At 42.9% G+C, this 19241-nt stretch overlaps 2 protein-coding genes across 4 annotated transcripts in view; one reads left to right on the forward strand and one right to left on the reverse strand.

The window, feature by feature from the left end:
- LOC124171680 (protein GDAP2 homolog) overlaps positions 1-19241 on the forward strand; it is a 424204-nt gene that overhangs the window by 171540 nt on the left and 233423 nt on the right. The window contains exon 3 of one of the 3 annotated variants that reach the window (XM_046550917.1): positions 17191-17313. The exons of the other annotated variants lie outside the window; for them this stretch is intronic. The gene's annotated coding sequence lies outside the window, so the exon portion shown is untranslated. The remainder of the gene's footprint in view (positions 1-17190; positions 17314-19241) is intronic. 3 annotated transcript variants of the gene reach the window in all.
- Positions 17101-17766, reverse strand: LOC124170570. Its single transcript, XM_046549370.1, has one exon. It carries the CDS (start codon positions 17764-17766, stop codon positions 17101-17103), a length of 666 nt encoding a protein of 221 aa, XP_046405326.1.

Raw genomic sequence — 19241 nt, forward strand, 5'->3', positions numbered from 1 at the left:
AATTCCCGACCACTTCCGGACGTCCTGGGAAGACGACATTTTCACCGTGGGAGGAGAAAAAATATTCATCGGGGGGAAAAGTCCGAAAACTCGAAAAAGTCGATCGGTTTTCGAGATATATCGATCCGAATTAACATTGGAGCCTTACGGGACTTAAACATATTCCATTAGTTGCCTACTTAAAAATGTCACGGGAACATGAAATTTCACTGACGGAAACTAGATTTTTTGGGCGATTTTTTGATGCGAAACATTTTGCCGTATTTTGATTGAAAGTATTTTTTATAATTTTTTTAAATTTCCAATGCTTTTCTTATGGGCCTATCTTTGGATTTTTTTAAAACCAATTTATAATCGTTATAGGAATAAGTCCCTAACGTATGAGACACTAGATTTTTTGGTTGATTTTTTGGTGTGGTCGCCTTTGCAATTTTTTGTTTAAAAGTATTTTTTTTAACAATTTCACATTTCCAATGCTTTTCTTATGGGCTCACTTTGGGAATTTTTTTGACCAATTTGCAATAATCGTAGGACCAATTCAATTTAATGCAAGATACAAGATTTTTTTCTTAATTTTTTGGGAATATGCTTATATCCATAGATTCAACGAATTTCGAGTAATTTACGATTATGTATTTCAATTGCATTTGCGACTCCTACAACGTTTGGTAACTTACAACACATCCGCCGTGAAGTTTGCATTCCCTCAACACACGATTTTAAATTTTTCCGAATTTTTTTTACCACTTCCCGACGTGGTACGGACACCAAATTCAGGTGACAGACGAGGAACGGCGAAGCCGTTCCGAGGAGCCGATGGCTCGGGGGGAAACAGAGTAAAGTAAAGAGGAGTCGACTTCCCGGGGGGACACATGTAAACCTTGGGCGGCGAAGCCGCCCCATCACGAGGAGGCTTAAGGGGGGAGGACGCCGGTAACCCTTGGGCGGCGAAGCCGCCCATACACGAGGAACGGCGAAGCCGTTCCGAGGAGTCGACGGCTCGGGGGGACACAGTAAACCTCGGGCGGCGAAGCCGCCCCATCACAAGGAACGGCGATGCCGTTCCCAGGAGTCGACGCCTCGGGGGGACTCGGATAACCCATGGGCGGCGAAGCCGCCCACAGACGAGGAACGGCGAAGCCGTTAGGAGGAGTCGACGGCTCGGGGGGACACAGTAAACCTCGGGCGGCGAAGCCGCCCCACCACGTTAAGGGCGATGCCGTTCCCAGGAGTCGACGCCTCGGGGGGACTCGGCCAACCCTTGGGCGGCGAAGCCGCCCTTCCACGATGAACGGCGAAGCCATTCCGAGGCACTAGCGGGTCTCCGTCACAGGGCTACCTCGATATCTGGGCGGCGAAGCCGACCCCGGGCGAGGAACGGCGAAGCCGTTCCGAGGAGTCGGGGGCGGGACGGCGAAGCCGTCCGGCGGGGGCAGCCGGCGAAGCCGGATGCGGGGGGGTTTTAGGGGGCGTAGCCCCCTAACGAGCGCGCGCAGCGCGGCGAGTCTATACTATATACAACCCGATGTGTGACAGATACCTCACGTACCACTCACTGATTCACGTATACAAATTCCCGACCACTTCCGGACGTGCTGGGAAGACGAAATTTTTACAGGTCGTGGAGAAAAAATATTCGTCGGGGGGAAAAGTCCGAAAACTCGAAAAAGTCGATCGGTTTTCGAGATATATAGATCCGAATTAACATTGGAGCCTTATGGGACTAAAACATATTCCATTTTTTGCCTACTTAAAAATGTCACGGGAACGTGAAATGTCACTGACGGAAACTAGATTTTTTGGCCGATTTTTTGATGTGAACCATTTAGCCGTATTTTGATTAAAAGTATTTTTTATAATTTTTTTAAATTTCCAATGCTTTTCTTACGGGCCTATCTTTGGATTTTTTTAAACCAACTTTAAATCGTTGTAGGAATATTTCCTTAACGTATGAGATACTAGATTTTTCGGTTGATTTTTTGATGTGGTTGCCTTTGCAATATTTTGATTAAAAGTATTTTTTTAACAATTTAAAATTTCCAATGCTTTTCTTATGGGCCGAATTTCGGAATTTTTTTCACCAATTTGCAATAATGGTAGGACAAATTCACTTAAATGCAAGATACTAGATTTTTTATTCAATTTTTCGGCCATCTTCATGTATCCAAACGACGAAAGACTTTCGAGTTATTAACGATTATGTATTTCCATTGAAATTGCGACTCCTACAACGTTTGGTAACTTACAACGCATCCGCCGTGAAGTTTGCATTCCCTCAACACACGATTTTAAATTTTTCCGAATTTTTTTTACCACTTCCCGACGTGGTACGGACACCAAATTCAGGTGATTGACGTCTTTCTCGTGCCCCTAGGCGCCGCTACCAGGAGAACGCAGAATATTTAATTTTAAGGGGTGACACCGTCGAAAAAGCATGCTTACACTACAGCTACAGAGCCGAAAATTTTATCCCAGGTTAACGATGCCGCGTTATACAGACCAAGCACTTTAGGTCCCCCGAAAACCCCGTGTGACCCCCCAAAAAAATAAAAATTACTTAATAAGTCGTATATTTCGTGTACCATTCATCCCAGTTGTATCGTTTTTATTGATTCCGAATGGGAATTGTGTCGGCTATATTTACGCGTCATGTTCAATTATCCTGCCCCAATTACACACCCGCAATAAAACTTCAAATTTTTAAATGTACATTTCTTAACAAAATAGTAGAGTAATAAAAGGGGTTCCAGGACAAGGACACCTAAAACCGATTTATTTTAACCACTTCCCCATAAGGTACGGCTACGAAATTCACAATAATTATGCCTTATTACAGCGCCTATGCACCGCTATGTGGAGAACACAGAATTGGCAATCTAAATGTGAGTAATACGGGAAAATTCATTGTTCCCCTACAGTTAGATCGCTGTAATTTTTACTGTAGGTAGACAAAAACCTTTTATACAAGAAAACCCCTCGATATTTCACGTGGCTTCCAAGAAGACCAGGGAAAAAATAATTTTTTTTCTGTGAATAGCATGTTCTTCGGTGTTTTCGCATATTTTAGCAGTAACTCCCTTCTCCTATGACTCATCGCTAAGGAATTTATTTGGATGATTGCGACTGTTGTCAGTATACTCATAAAAACCCCTGGAAACCCCCCGGACCCCCTTCGAAACATCGTCATAAGCTAAAATGCCACAATCACGGCTAGCATGCGTCTACATTCAGCCACATTCTCCCTCGGCAGCCTTTGTAAACGATCGGGGAAAGCTGGTAGTACGCATTGCTCTCTGAAGAGTGAAACACCCGCCGGCGAAGCTGCCCCCGCCCCAGGAACGACGGAGACATTCCGAGGAGTCAGAGGCACGGAAAACCTCCGAGAACCCTCGGGCGGCAAATCCGCTCCAACACGTGGAGCAGCCGAATGGGTGTCTTACGAGGGGGGAGGGCGCCGATAACCCTTGGGCGGCGAAGCCGCCCTCACGCGAGGAACGGCGCAGCCGTTCCGAGGAGGCGATGGCTCGGGGAAATAGGTAAACCTCGGGAGGCGAAGCCGCCCCATTACGACGAGATAACCCTTGGGCGGTGAAGCCGCCCACAGGCGAGGAACGGCGCAGCCGTTCCGAGTTGCCGAAGGCGCGGGGGAACACCGATAAACCTTGGGCGGCGAAGCCGCCCCGCCACGAGGAAGGGCGATGCCGTTCCCAAGAGTCCACGCCTCGGGGGGACTCGGGTAACCCTTGGGCGGCGAAGCCGCCCTAACACGATGAAGGGCGAAGCCGTTCCGAGGTACTAGCTGGTGTCTGTTGGAGGGCTGCCTCAATACATGGGCGGCGAAGCCGACCCACAACGAGAAACGGCGAAGCCGTTCCGAGTTGTAGCAGTCTCGGGGGAACACCGGTAAACCTTGGGCGGCGAAGCCGCCCCGGCACGAGGAAGGGCGATGCCGTTCCCAGGAGTCCACGCCTAGGGGGGACTCGGGTAACCCATGTGCGGCGAAGCCGCCCTCACACGATGAACGGCGAAGCCGTTCCGAGGGACCAGCTGCTGTCTGTCGGAGGGCTGCCTAAATATATGGGCGGCGAAGACGACCCCTCGTCGAGGAACGGCGAAGCCGTTCCGAGTAGTCGCGGGTTGGACGATGAAGCCGTCCGGTGGGGGCAGCCGGCGAGGCCGGATGCGGGGGGTTTTAGGGGGCGTAGCCCCCTAACGAGCGCGCGTCTCTATCATATACAGCCCTTGGGGTAACTGACTCACTCATGGATACAAATTCCCGACCACTTCCAGACGTGCTGGAGAGCTGAAATTTGGCACGCGTGCGGGGAACGCGAAATGATCCTGAGGAAAAATCTGAAAACCGGAAGTTTCCGCCACGTGTCGTCGCTAGGACGACAAAATGGCCGAAATCGCGCTTTTTCCGGGGACCGTCTTTCGGTTTTTATTTTCCTGCGCGCGAACTGTGCATGCCACACGGATCATTAATGCATTTACTGAAAGCTGATAAACGTGGGCAAATAATTACGTAATGTTGTTAATTTGTTTTTAAGAAAATTGCAGCCAAAATGGCGTCCAAATATTCGTTTTTCTATTAAAATTTTATAACTTCCGCTCCCTTCGACTTAATTTAAGGTATAGGATAACGAAAACGATTATTATATATGCCTATAACATCGTCTACGAAATGTAGGCAACAATTTTCTTTCGTCGTCCGTGGTTACTCAGAAAAAAATTAAAATATTCCGAAAATCACCGAAAATTACGATTTCCAAAAGATTAACATAAGATTATGCCAATTTTAACCTGACCGATTTCTTTCAAACTTTGTAGTTACATACACTTATTTATTATCTTTCAGAAAACATGAACGTTTAATAAATGATTCAATGTATTTAACCGCGAAAAAATAAAAATGGCGGGCACTACTCACTTTTTTCGGGGACTGGTTTGGTTTTTATTGTATTACTCTCGAAATATGGATGTCGTAGGGCACACTTCTGTTCGATATGACTGTAAATGAATGTGACCATATAGTATCGTCATCTTTAAACCCCCCGAAACCCCCTAAAAAATTAAAATTTTTACAAAAGTAGCCTTTCCGGGTACTTTTCGTCACAATTCCGCCGCTTTTCCAGTTCTTACCACTCATCGCTACGGAATTGATGTGGACGATTGATGACCGCTGGCAGTAAAAACCAATAAACCCCCGGTAAACCCCCATAAACCCCCTCAAAAAATAAAATGTTGCATATAAGTCTACTTTTTGGGTACTTTTCGTGACTATTCCACCGCCCCCAACGACTCATCCCCACGGAATTTATGTAAATGGATGGTGACCGCCAGGAGTACACACATTTAAACCCCCGGTATCCCCCTGAAATCCCTCCCAAATGTAAAATGTGTCATTTAGTCTCCTATTTGGGTACTTCTCGCAAACATTACGCCACACTACCCGTCCCCTCTCAGCTCTAGATCCGGAATATTTGGTGAGGACGAGCAACCGTAAACCATACGGGAAAAAATACCAGAAACCCCCGATCACCTCCTGGAACATCGCTGAAAAAAATAAATGAATTTTAAAGTCGCCTTTCCGAGTCGTTTTCGTCACAATTTAACCGGTGTCCCTACCACTTATTAAACCCCCCGAAAACCCCGTGAAACCTCCCAAAAATTTTCTAATAAATCGCCTCTCCAGGTAAAAGAATCGTCAGACCACTGTTCCGGACCCCTAGGACTTATCGGCACGGAATTTATGAGAACGATTTGTGACCACTGGTTTAACACAAGTATAAACCCCCGGTATTCCGTTGGAACCCCCGCAAAAAATGAAAAACTTGCCATTAAGTCTTCTTTTATGGGTACTTGTCGCCACTATTACTCCGCATGGCACTACCCTTTACAATCATTGCTACGTGATCACTGTGGACGATTAGTGACCGCATGCATAACACATTAAAACCCCCAAATCCCCCTGGGCACCCCTCTCGGTGGAGAAGAGCATTAATGAGGACTAAGCGGAGCAGCCGCGGGGGGGCTCCTCGACCCCAAGGCGGCGAAGCCGCCCCACAACGAGGAACGGCGAAGCCGTTCCGAGGAGTGACTGGCGTAGGCGAGGGGGAGCTTCAGTAACCCTCGGGCGGCGAAGCCGCCCCGACGTTCAAGCGCTGCAGCCGCTGTAGACTCCACCCATCTCAACTCACACACAACCCCTGGGCGGCGAAGCCGCCCTCCAGCGAGGAACGGCGAAGTCGTTTCGAGGAATGAGTGGGGCGCATCCCTACCCCCTGGCCGGCGAAGCCCCTAGCTGAGTTGAGATTATTCTAACTTTAAAAGTCTTCGAGCGAACACAAATGTAGACGGCGAAGCCGGAACCGGGGTTTTTAAGGGGCGGAGCCCCTTAACGAGCGCGCGGAGCGTGCGAGTTTTTTTCTATACAGCGTTCCACATTTAGTTGACAGTATGGGCTATTATGGAGAATCGTTTCCCATGTTAATCTCCATTAGACCGGGAGCGCGGTGTTGTCAATAACAGCACGAAAATTAATGTTGCGCTACACACTGATTAAAAATTGCATTCCTATGTAGAAAGAGATGCTAAAAAGATGTGCCAATAGTTTTTCGATAAAAATTATAACAAAAGATATAAAAAACATTTCCTTAAATTTCTATCAGAAACGTGTATTTTTTTACTTTACATTCTTCTTGCAATTGCTGCCTGACCGTTGTCTGTATTGAATTGAATCTTCTGCACAAAATTTTTCACACTATTTTCTCTTTGAAAGTCTTCACCAATTGTACAATGATTGAGTTAAAATGTTGTTATGCTGACGTAATACCCTTTAGGACAAGAAAAGTTTTATTTTTGCAAGGTTAAAATGTAGTCGCTTACTAACTTACGTTTCTTATGTCGTAGGTCCCTATATGCTAGGTATCAAATGGGAAGAAAACTACAAAGTTATTTTTGGTGAAAAAGTCATTAACTTATATCAATTCTGAAGGGAGTTACAAGGTTTTGATCTTAAGAAAAAATATTACGGCGCCGCTGGGCCGGGCTTCTTGCTTTTTCTTGCGCGCAGAGTGAAAATTCTAGGGCGGAAAATGAGTTTTTTGTCAATGCATTCTATGAAATGTATATATCTATTCGTTTGATATCCTAAACAGAGAATACTCATACGTAGTAACAGCAGTGTTTTTATCTCAATACATTGATACACGAAGGTAAGCAAGAGGCTTGGAAATAAGACGCTTTCGCCTCTGGTGTTTCGGTCCCACCGCGGAAACCAAGAAAGAGAATATGTCATAATCTGTGCGAAACTCTACCCCATCCAGTGCACACCTTGTTAAAAAGGGGGCTTGGGTTTTTCCTGATATTCCTTTCATAGGGCCATACCATAAAACATCTGCACCAGAAGCAATCCTAGCCGAAGGGGCCGTGGGAAGAATTTACGAAGGCGTTCAGTTTGTCGTTGCAGTTTTTGGAGTGAACAAGTGTTGTGTGGTATACTGAATTTGAAAATGGTGAACTGTGTTTTACACTTATCTCTGCTGTAACGCGCCCAATCAACATGTCCGATACAAAGAAGAGGAGAAAAGGTGAAAAGCTCATAAGCCGCGAAAGACAGTTGGTGCTCTAAGTCTTCTCGTACTTAAGGGAATCTCTCAGCATTAGTAAGGACTGCCGAGAAGCTTCGAAGGCTACTGGGTGCTCGGAGTCCACTGTTTACAGAGTGAGAAAAGACAGTTCCCGTGGTCCATTGGTAACTCTTCAAAAACTAAAGAAATTAGACAGCCTTGCAAAAATTCGAGAGCAGTGATTTTCGACGATTTTGTGAGATCGGGAATTAGAAGGAAGGTACATGAATCCTTCGTGAAAAATGTTCCTCCGATTTTAAAATCCATCTTAAACTCGGTAAATATGGATAGTATTCTCCCAGATTACAAAAGTACAACACTATATCGTCTTCTTTTGGACATAGGCTTCGTTTACGAACGCAGGGGGGAAAGAAGCATCCTTATGGAGAGGGGTGATATTATTCGTTGGCGGCACAATTAATTATTTAAGGCAGCTAAAAAATATCGTCGCGAACACAGGACGAGTGTATCCAAAAACGAAAGTTGGATTAATGTTGGACAAATAGTGAACATGACTTTGCGAAACAAACAAATAGAAAATCCACGTCAAGCTTTCCTTGCTGGACTAAGTACTGGGCTTGGCCCACACTTCCCGAGGAGTACGATTTGCAATTATACATGCAGGAACGGAAAAAGGATTCATATAAGGAGCATCGCATGTGTTTCTGTACAAAAAGAACTCAATGGATGAGCATGAAGAAGTGGATGGCGAGTGTTACGAGAAATGGTTTGAGCACTAACTTCTTGAAAACCTACCTGAAGGATCAATTAAAGCGGTAGATAATACCTCTTATCACTCAAGGAAATTGGAATCCTTGCCTACTACAAGCTGGAGGAAAGAGAACATTAAGGAATGGTTGGCTGGTAAAGAAATTAGCTTTGATGATGTCAGCTTGAAAAGAGATCTTTTATTTACAATAAACCAAGTACGGGAAAATTTTGAAAAATTAAACATTGATGAATTAGCAAAGGAATACGGCTGTACAGTTCTAAGATTATCACAGTTTCTTTGCGAATAAAATCCGATTGAGATGGTTTGGGCCCAAGGGAAACATTACGTCGGCATGAAGAATTCAACGTTCAAGAAGACTGAAGTGGAAAACTGAGAGCAGAAAGCTTTGATACTATTACTTCGGAGAACTGGGGAAACTATGTTGAGCACGTCAAGAAAGTGGAAGAAGACATGTGGCATGCAGACAATTTGCAGGATGATATAGAGGAGTTGATTGCTCGTAAGACATCATCTTCAACTGAGGAGCCTGGGCCACAGCCGAGCACATCCCGCTACATGGAGGGAGTGGAAAGTCTGTCGGACTCCTAAACGAGAAGGTATGGAGGGACAATTACCATTTATTACCTTTTTTGTGTTTCTGCTGAATACGATGCTCGTGTACTATTAATCCTCAGGCAAGGAGTATTTATTGATATTTGAAAGATTATTGCTATTCATAATTTATCTGCGTCACAAATTGAAGAAGAGAACTATGCTTAAAAAACATAAGCACTAGCCCTAACAGGTGCGTGTGTGGGCAATGCGTTAAAATACTTGTATTCAATGTTGTCAGTAATGTTCTTTACTTACCACGTCCTAAAATTTTGCTGCGTGAAAATAATTCTGGTGGTAGTGAATTATTTTACCAACGTAATTACGCATACATTTATTGTTTCGTTTTCATCGAGGTTATTGCGTTTTATCTCCTTGCATGAGTCGATAATGTTTGTATACACACATGAGAGAAAATTTCGAATAGATTATGGATGGTTTTTCAAGTTGGACATTCCATGGATGATCTTTGGAGTAAAGGAGAAGAGTAGTAATAAGAATCGGCTACTACTTATTCCTGACGGTCTATTCGATTTATCCTTGAGTTTTTATTGACGTTCTCCGCAAAATTAAGGTACGTCAGAATGCTTAGAAGCAAGGTATCAACAAGGTCAACTTTCTTACGGCAAACGTCTTACAGCTTACGTCAGTGTAAATAGACGTTTCCCTTACATGATAGCATTAAAAACCCAATTATAGGTCTGATATAACCATCGTTGTCTTGTACAACTTCGCATTTCATGTAATACTAGCCATAGCTAAAAATATTGCGTAATATGGAAGGAATAGAAATTTTGTAGGATTCAGGAGTGGCGATAACTTTTATTATCCTTCAATTTATTGTTATTTTTTACATTACAGATTAGCCATTATTCAGCTTGTGCATTGAATAAGTACATACATAAAATAACTACAGACTTTTCCTTTTTATATTGCAGCAAAGGTATTGTAATTTCCGCTAAAAAATTCCTTAATTTACGCCGTCTTTTGTGCGATCCCTAACTCCTTTTTGAGCTGAACAATTTTGGCGCTCTATTATGTGTGGTTGCGTACGCTGTCAGGATGCCTGCCGGCGGAGCGGAAGCTTGGCAACACTGTTCTCCATAAGGCCCGTACTGTCAACTAAATGTGGAACGCTCTATAGCATGCTTTACTCAATTTTGTTTACGTTAATGTATTATTTTCTTTGTACAGCCATCAACGACTATGTCCACGATTATGAATCCGTCCCTTCCCACCCGCCCCACCTCCTCCTCCCCAACCCTCCCCCACCTCCTACCACACCCCTCTCTCCACCCCCACCTCCCACGCTCTTCCGAGACATCTCTCTCGTCTCCGATCCCTGATTTTAGTGTTCAAAATGAATCTTCATTTTTCTTTTTTGACAAATCGATTTTTAAAAGCAACTTCGTTTACGCTTGCATTTATTCATATTTGTAGTTCAAAAGTTTGTATACATGTCTTCCTAGTTTCGTTAATATTTCATGTTATTACTATCCGTTGCAAAAAATATTTTCATGCAATCATCCTTTGTAAATTACATTTAGACATGATGATACGAGGAATATAATTTGGTACATGAGACATATCATAAATAGAAATAGCCAATATATCAGAAAAAAAACATTTTTCAAAATGCGATAAGAAATCTATTCAATGTATTGCAAAGAAATGCATTGAATAAAACAGGATATTATGCTTGGATCTCGAAATCGCAAGCAGTGTTGTCAGTATTATTATTTTGCTTGAATAAGCATATTATCGGGAAAACATGAGGAATAATATCTATTGGGAATAGGTGGATTGAGCTTGGAATTACTGTATTTTGTCTGAGTATCTTGTGAGTGGTCTAGGGAAAAATTTCGGTCCTCGTGAGTGGTGAGCCTCCGTGGCGAGCCTCTTTCCGTGAGCACACTGAAGGTCTTCATGATGAGTTTTTCTCCTCACGCCGCTCTTTTGGGATCCAACTCCGAATGATTGAGTCGCCAGCGGCCAAGAGGAGCTCTCTCTCTCTGCAATACGCTCGGACATTGAATGATCCGGAGGGCGTTTTTCGGGCGTCCTCCTCCGGCGTCCACCTCTCCCGGACGCGCATCAACATTAGGCGCCTTGGATTTAATGTTGCTCCATCTATTCACTTGAAATGCTTTCATTTATTCTCCGAGTGTCGTCTGATATGAGTTGCCAATGGTATTGCATTCCGTCCCAAAAAGATCCGTAAATATAGTTCGATAGTGAAAAAAAATCGTTGTGAAATGGATTGATAATTTCGTAGAAATCACTCTGTATCATTTAATTAGAGTGGCATGCTTGTAAATAGTGCAACTAGTTCATGACTAAGTTTGAATATGGCATTCAAACTTAGTCATGAACTTCTTCGATGAGAGTCTCAGCATCAGAGCACACTCGTTCGATCCCTGGTATTCAAGAGACTTGCAAGGAATTATTTGGCTGTCATTTCCTCGTCCTCTTACCGCTCTTCTGTGTCATTTTCTCCACATTTCATGTACCCTTAATTTATTATTAAATATGAGTGGCGGAGAGTGTATGTATGGTTAATGTCCGCTTCATCGGTTGAGATTTCAATAATATGAAGTTCCTCGCATCTCTTTTTTTCCGCAAATTGTGATTAAGATGTCGCCAGCATCAGTGTCACATAAATGTCTCCCTACTACTCATTATTGTCATTGTGAATGGATTCTTCGAAGGTGAACATTCATAGTGACTAGAATGATCATAAACGTCAATTAATTCTGAATTTAGACTGAACAAATGGAAGGAAAGGTTATATTTTGATTCACTGAAAAGGGGGAAGTAGCTCTTCGCTTGTTTGGAAATGAATAATGTTGAAAATATTTGAAGATACGGTAAGAAGAGTTTCTATCGGCGATTGGACCAGAAAATAGTCTGCTCCAAGTGGGTAATTTCATTCATCATTCTGTTGTTGTCTTCGATGATTCTTCCATCTTCTTCAGAGATTATAAGCAGTTAGCGCATGTTCCAAGATAGGGTAAATATGGAAGGCTAAATTTGAGAATTTTCAAAGTTGACGAGAGCGGCGACTCTTTGATATTCGGCGCGACCTATTCCTGTCTTCTCGTGCGTGCTGTCCTCCAATCCGGAAAATCATTCCAAAGCGACTCCTTCCGCAATCTGAATATTTTAAGGTGGGTCGATGTTGCTTTCTAGTCATTGAGTGTCGCCGAGACTTCCACGAACGACTGCGGAGGCCACGGGCTTTTTACCGTCTCTCCTTATCCTCGGCTTCATCGAAAATTGATCGTATATTTTATAAGTTCTACGGAATGCAATTCCTGTGATGGAGAGGAGAGCAAGGAGTGATGCTTTTGATGTGAAAGGTAAACGTTGGCAGGAAATGAATGTGATGGAAGCTGATACCATTGGCATGTGATGGGACAATGGGAATGGCGTCTTCACCTTCCCATTCAAAGAAGAGCATCAATTGTTTAGTGCCCCAAGTGGTTTGTATTTAAAATGACCCGACTTGAGAGAAATCAAGAAGCGGAGAAATGGCCTCGACCACGTTTCGCAACTTCTGTTAATTCTCGAATAATGTCTGTTGCCCTACTTCGCTCGATTTCTGCTACTGATCCACAAGACACGCGAAGCTTTGCTCGGAGGTAAATAAATTACGTTTTTATCACGCGAGGACATCATGAAATTTCAACCTCTGCCCGGGAAATTTTTCCCTTTTTCACATCTATACCGATTTTTCACGTACTAACCGGAGTCATTCTCCATCTGAGCCGGAGCGAGTTTCAAAATGGTGGAAGGACTCCGTGATGTTTGTTAGAGGAAGGGCATATATACTGGAAATTCAAAGCCTAGTGGAAACGCCACGCTATCCCTATTAGTCCTTCTCCCCTCTCTGGGAACTAATAATTATCTCTTACTTTCTCGGCAAAAAAGAGATCTCGCCATGACATCCCCAGGAAGATTTGAGTGGACGGAGGAGTGGGCAACGGAGTGAATGACTTGAGCAGGGCAGGGCTCCGAGTTTGAATGAGCAGAGTGTTATTGTGGTGAGGGAGAGGACGACTGGAAACATGAGAGAGGCTCCATTTTGTCCTCGTGCGCGCCGGGAGGAAGAAAGAAGGGCTCTTTTTTAGAGAGAGAATTGAGGTGGTGTCTGATGATTTATGAGGCTGTTGGCTCGAGTTTAAAAATTCATTACCGTCACGATTTATAATCGAGAATCTAGTTCTGTACCTTACCCCGGAATTGAATAATCTAATTGTTGCGAATGGCATGTCGTAAATTGGCTGGTCAATTTGAGCGGGGACTCAACTTGTCATCTATCGGAGCGAGCCTTGGGACTCGTCCTAGTAACAAATCCTCGTCGTAGTAACGTTGGTCGCGCTGTCGATCAAAACGGGAGAGTTGTGCAGCGTGGATGTTGCCCGCTGGAGACAGACTCACGGAAAACGAACGTCACGGCCAGAAATGTTCCAAAATAGGGACTACGAGGGTATTTGAAGTGTTGGCGCAACCGTTAAAATGAGCGCGGTCGGAGGTGGGGGAATGAATGGCCAATCGTAGGTATCTTAACCGGTCGATGTTGTGTCAGCATCAAGGCTCGCGAGACAAAGAAATCAGAAATATCGACCGCTGAAATGGAATGTCTGCTTGAGGACTTTGCAAATTCCAAGCCTCACCTCGCCAACGAAACGTATCGAACTTTGCTTGGCCCAATGTAGGGGTTACTATTAATAAATTCAAATCTCTTACTTTACATTTTTATTCTCCGCATAGTGCCCTGCGAGTCACCTCAACTTAATCAAGAAAAAAATTAGCTCATAATACTCAGAACCTGCTACGCCAAATCCTCATGTGAATGGGTGGAGTTCTCTCTCTCTTTTCTCATTTGGTACAAAAGTTATCGAGTCGTCATATGCCCTCCACACCCTTATTCCACTGTGAGTTCGAATTTCCTGTCATTTGTATTAGATCAACCTCTTAAGTATTTTTATGCCTACAGAACATAGAAGTACATGTATACATGTATAAAATATTTAAATTTGACTGTAAAATGCGAAGATTTCATACGGATTATCAACTAGAAGATTTTTCTCGTGATTATGGACATTTTCATTTTCTTTGAATTGTTTTTGGAGAATTTTCGTCACAGCTACGATTTCAGTACGTTGAGGTCTGAAACTTTAGTGCTCATTGTTCGTCGCAGCCGCCCTTCACGTTGATTGCCGCTTGATCTTCATCTCGTCTGTACTCAGTGATAGTTCTGCTATCGATTACTTGAGTATTTGTAATTTTCAAAAAAGAAAATTGCAGGGAATTTGAAAGAAGAGTCAATGAAAATGGAAGCAATAATGTTTCTCAAATATCCTGTTTATGCCCGTTTAAACAAATAGGTTCGTTAAAAACCATTCATTGTCTTCAGTTGTGAACAGGAAAGCTCGCACCTTGATGTAAATACTCATTCAATAACCTGTAACACATTGATAAAGGTATAATTGACACTGCGGGACACCTGTTGCGCGTTTTTCTCGCACTTTGTATGCTTCGTCTTGGTGGTCCAAGCGAGAAGTGTTTTCCTTCGCTTTTGGAGGAAGTATTTATCCGAAGATTTGTTTGAAATTTGATTTCTGTTGAAAAGGTATCTAAATTCGTTGAAACGATTCAGTATTCCTACGGATACGATAAATGATACGCCATTACCACGGAGTGCGCTCCGTGACCACGTCCACACAAAATCCGAACATCAAGGATAAATTGTATTCAAATTGCTCCAAAAACATGTGGTATATTTTATTCCGTTCTGATCCTTAATTTTTAAAAATGACTGCATTCACGCAAGGCCAGAAAAAATTGGGAGATGGGAGCAGTGGATGAGGGATCACCGTATTCTGATATTGGAGCCCTTACAAGGAAATATGCAAGCGATGAATGCGGAAGGAATATTAGGAAACGCGACAGCGACTATAAAGATTCAAATGGTTGGAGTTGTGAAGAGGGTTTCAGCGTGCATGCGTGAGTTGCATTGTCATTATATGGTGCAGAGGCACCGAGTGGTACACAATTTGAGTCGTCTCTGGGAGAAGAAATAGTCATACGATTGAATGAGTAAGAGCACACGAATGTATCTGAATATATGACATTTGAAAACTTTAATTCCTCTCGGAATTACTTCATTTTTCTGCTGCATTTTATTTCCGCCTAAAACTTGAGTGCTTTCTCACCAAGCGTGTTTTTTAACAATACATCAGAATAAAACTTGCTTCTTACGGTTGATTACAAAAAATGAGCGAAGAAATAAATGATGCCTGTGGCTCATTATTTGAAAGTAGGCAATGCTGATGGGCGGCACGGGCATTCTTGGAGGGCGGCCACTCTCCGCGCCCCTCACCCTCGCGTCGATTGTTTTCGATGGAAGGGCAGTCGCACTTAAAAAAGATCTCCCGCGTGACATTGAGATTTCCGATAATGGATATTTCATCTTTGTTGTGCGTCGTCGAGCGCGTTTCCCCTCCGCCTATATACGCTTCGATTCTGCCACTTCACATCTTCCAGTTAATTGTCAGGCATTTCACCAGTACTCACAATGACATAATTAAGAGGCTGACATCTTAAATGCTACAACTTGGTTAGGGCAAACGATATCCTCCATACGAGATGAGGAACAGCATTAAAAGTTTCACTGAGCCGCACTCTATTCCTACTGTCCAATTATGATTAGAGATAGTCACATGGCATTGGAACCCTGTCACGTAACCCACTGGAAATTGGGAAAGTTCTAACATATGTTAGCGGTTAATGATCAACCATCAATTTCCTAAGACTGGAGTTTTCTCTAATCATTGTCGCTTCAATTTTGTATGGCGTATATCGCGAGTAAAAGCTATATTCATATGGCGTTAGTTTGCCGTGCGAATTAATGATTGGATCTGCGCATTAAATACATGATGTAATTAAATAATCAACGCTGTGTTAATATCCACTTGAGGCGGCTGTGTATATGGATTTATCAATTAAATACTGAGAAGGTGGGCAAAGTTTTAGTTAAAAAGTAAAATTTATCATTTCCATATTTTTAAATCAACTGGTGAATTGAAAGGCTTTTCGTTGGAATGGTTATAACAGTAACCACTTCGATGAATACAATTTTTAATCTTAATTTTAGTGCGTTTGCAACTTTAGAGTGATTTTTCCTCAATGTGTTCATTTCTCCAAGGGTTCTCAATTTATTCCCCTAATATTGTTCATGTCTTTGAATCTTTTAATGTGTTCTCCTTTCATTGAAATTAATGGAATGTTGAATTTTCGGAGCTGAAGTATTTTTAAGTTCCAAATAATATTTTTAATTCCGGACAATAATCAGTTATATCTCATTAATATTCGCGGCAGAATAATGGAAAAATTTCGCTGTTATTTTGCAGCAATAACAGAAAACACTTTCTGTATCTGCTGTTTCAGTTTAAATTTTAGTCCACGTATGGGATTTCAGTGACTTAAATGAAGTACCTGATTGCTTTAAGTTGTGAATCCTTTCTCTTCTATTACTTACCTATTTCTCTGACGCCTTCCACCCGACCGCCATTCTCTCTTAGACATCTACTTTACGGCTCGCTTCGCACTGTCGCGCTCATGTTTTCTTCCGGACAATTTCCTAGCACTTAGCACCTCTCCTCCATTGGCAACTTTCTCCCCCGTCTCATATATGCCTTCTTTGTATTTATGCCTACTCGGCCGAACGCCCCGCCGCGTCTCCACCAAGCTCCTTGCAAACCATCTTATAGATGTTCGAGAGCTGTATAAGTGTTCGAGAAATGATAGGCTACGAAAGTAGTTTTAAAACAGGTATATTCTTAGAGAGGTGGTAGGCCACCTGCACCCGAGCGCGTCCAGTACGAGACTGACTGCTTTCAGGGCGAAGCCGAGGTCACCAGTCGACTCACAGTCGAGCCGCACCGTCGACCGGTCAACTACGGCGATACAATCGATTACCTCTACCTTTTCAAACATTCCGCCCACCTCTCTTCGATACATAGAAGAGATAATTCTAAAAATACTAGCAAAGATAGCAAAAAAATACTAACAAAGGAACAAAAATATCCTGTATGAAACAAAAAACACTTTCAGATATATTGAGAATATTTAAATGTCCATTCACTGCGATGATTGATTAGAAACATTATTCAAGATAATGAGTTTTGACAGCGGTCTTATCATTACTGAATTATTGAATTTCACTTTCAGTACCCTCACTAGTCCATCATCACCAGGGTACACATGTATTATCCTGGCAAGAGGCCATTGCGCTGGAGGAGTGTTCTCACAACGAAGAATCACCAGGTCACCAATGTTGATGTTTGATGTCCGGTGAGTCCATTTCTGTCGCTGCTGGAGCGATTGCAGGTACTCCCTTGACCACCTTTGCCAGAAATGCTGGAGCATCTGTTGAACTATTTTCCAGCGTTTTAAAACAGGTATAGTTTCATCGATTAGTGAAGGCTCTGGAATGATAAAAGATGCAGAATGAATTAGAAAATCTGCAGGAGTTAAAGCTTTGTTATCAGTTGGATCATCTGTTAGGGGAATAAGGGGGCGGGAATTTAAACAGGCTTCAACTTGACAGAGCAATGTGAAAAGCTCCTCGAAGGTCAGATTTGTATCTCCGATGACCCGTCTGATGTGATGTTTAGTGGATTTGACGGCTGCCTCCCGAATTCCACCGAAGTGAGGAGCCGTAGGAGGGTTGAAGCGCCACTCCGTCCCGGTAGACGCCAAAGCCTCTCCAATGGTGCGGTTGTAGTCAGATGACCTCTGGAACATCCTCTTGAGCTCCTGGTTAGCACTAATAAAATTGGTACCCCTATCACTTAGCAGTAGAGAACAATGTCCTCGTCGTCCCACAAACCTTCGGAACGCTGCTATGAACGATTCTGATGAGTAACTAGAAACTGCTTCTAGATGCACCGCCCGTGTACTAAGGCAAATGAAAATGAAAATACAAATAAAACCTTTATAAGAGCTCTGACCTCTCCCAAATGATGCTCTTATAGATATTGGTCCCGCATAATCAACACCTGCTCTTGAAAATGGTCGACTAGATACTATTCTATGGGCCGGTAAATTTCCCATTATTTGATAAGCAGGTGTTGCTCTGTAACGTTGGCAATTCAAGCACCGGTGAATAATTGTTTTAACTATCTGACGACCCTTCACTATCCAGTACTGAGTACGTAATGTCGTAAGTTTAAGCTGAACGCCTCCATGAAGAGTTGCTTTATGACAGTCCTCAATTATTAACTCAGTAAATGGATGTTTGCTGGGTAGTATCAATGGATGTTTTTCATCATCAGATAGCAATGAATGCTTAATTCTACCCCCAACTCGCAAAAGTCTTTCCTTCACAAAAGGTGACTATTTCACTAATGCACTTTTCTTTTGAAGAATTCCAGCTTTCTCCAACTGAGAAATTTCCTTGGCAAATGATTGGCGTTGAACCATGTACACTAATAGCAATCTCGCTCGATTAACTTCACTAGGGGTTAGGAATTGCTCAGAATAATTTGCACTTATTTTAAACCAAGCTTCATGAAACACTGGATGGATCACTTTCATACCACTAAGAAAACGGATCATGTAAGCCATTACATGTTTGAGAGTTTTTAACGAAGAGTATTTTTTTTTAATATTTAAGGCATAATAATAATAATAATGTCGTCTTTATTACAAGCGAATTTAGGAATAGATAGTCCTTTCTTACAATTAACTTGTTTGACAATCACATACATCCATGCCCTGGGTGGTGGTCAAACCACCCAGGCGGGATTCGAACCCGCGACCTTTAGGTTAGCAGTCGGGAACTTTACCCCGGCGCCACCGAGGCCGGCAAAGCCACCAAGGCATCGGTTTTTTCAAGCACACTAGTAGTTAATGATGCAGTCAAATTTCCCACTAGAAGCTCACTAGATAAGAATTCCTTTGCCTGGAATTTAGAACTATTTGGCCAGTACTTCTCATGTTTTAGGCCCAACTAGGCCCAAACCAACATAATTCTTGATCTCTCAATGTTGATGGAGAACAACCCCTAGAAGCTAAATCAGCTGGGTTGAATTTCGTTCCCACGTGATGCCACTTAACATTTGGTACTAAAGAATGGATATCAGAACATCTATTGGCCACAAAAGTAGGCCATCTCGAGGGATGGTCCCTCAGCCAATACAGGACGTCTTGAGAGTCAGTCCACAAATGCATTTCAAGCAACTCAGACTCAAATATTATACGATTCTGATTGATTAGCT

Source organism: Ischnura elegans, chromosome X, assembly GCF_921293095.1.
Source record: "Ischnura elegans chromosome X, ioIscEleg1.1, whole genome shotgun sequence".
In the NCBI taxonomy this organism is placed as follows: domain Eukaryota; kingdom Metazoa; phylum Arthropoda; class Insecta; order Odonata; family Coenagrionidae; genus Ischnura; species Ischnura elegans.

Excerpts from the sequence above, each read along its gene's own strand:
- LOC124170570 (XM_046549370.1), bottom strand. The coding sequence starts at position 17,766 with ATGTTCCAGAGGTCATCTGACTACAACCGCACCATTGGAGAGGCTTTG.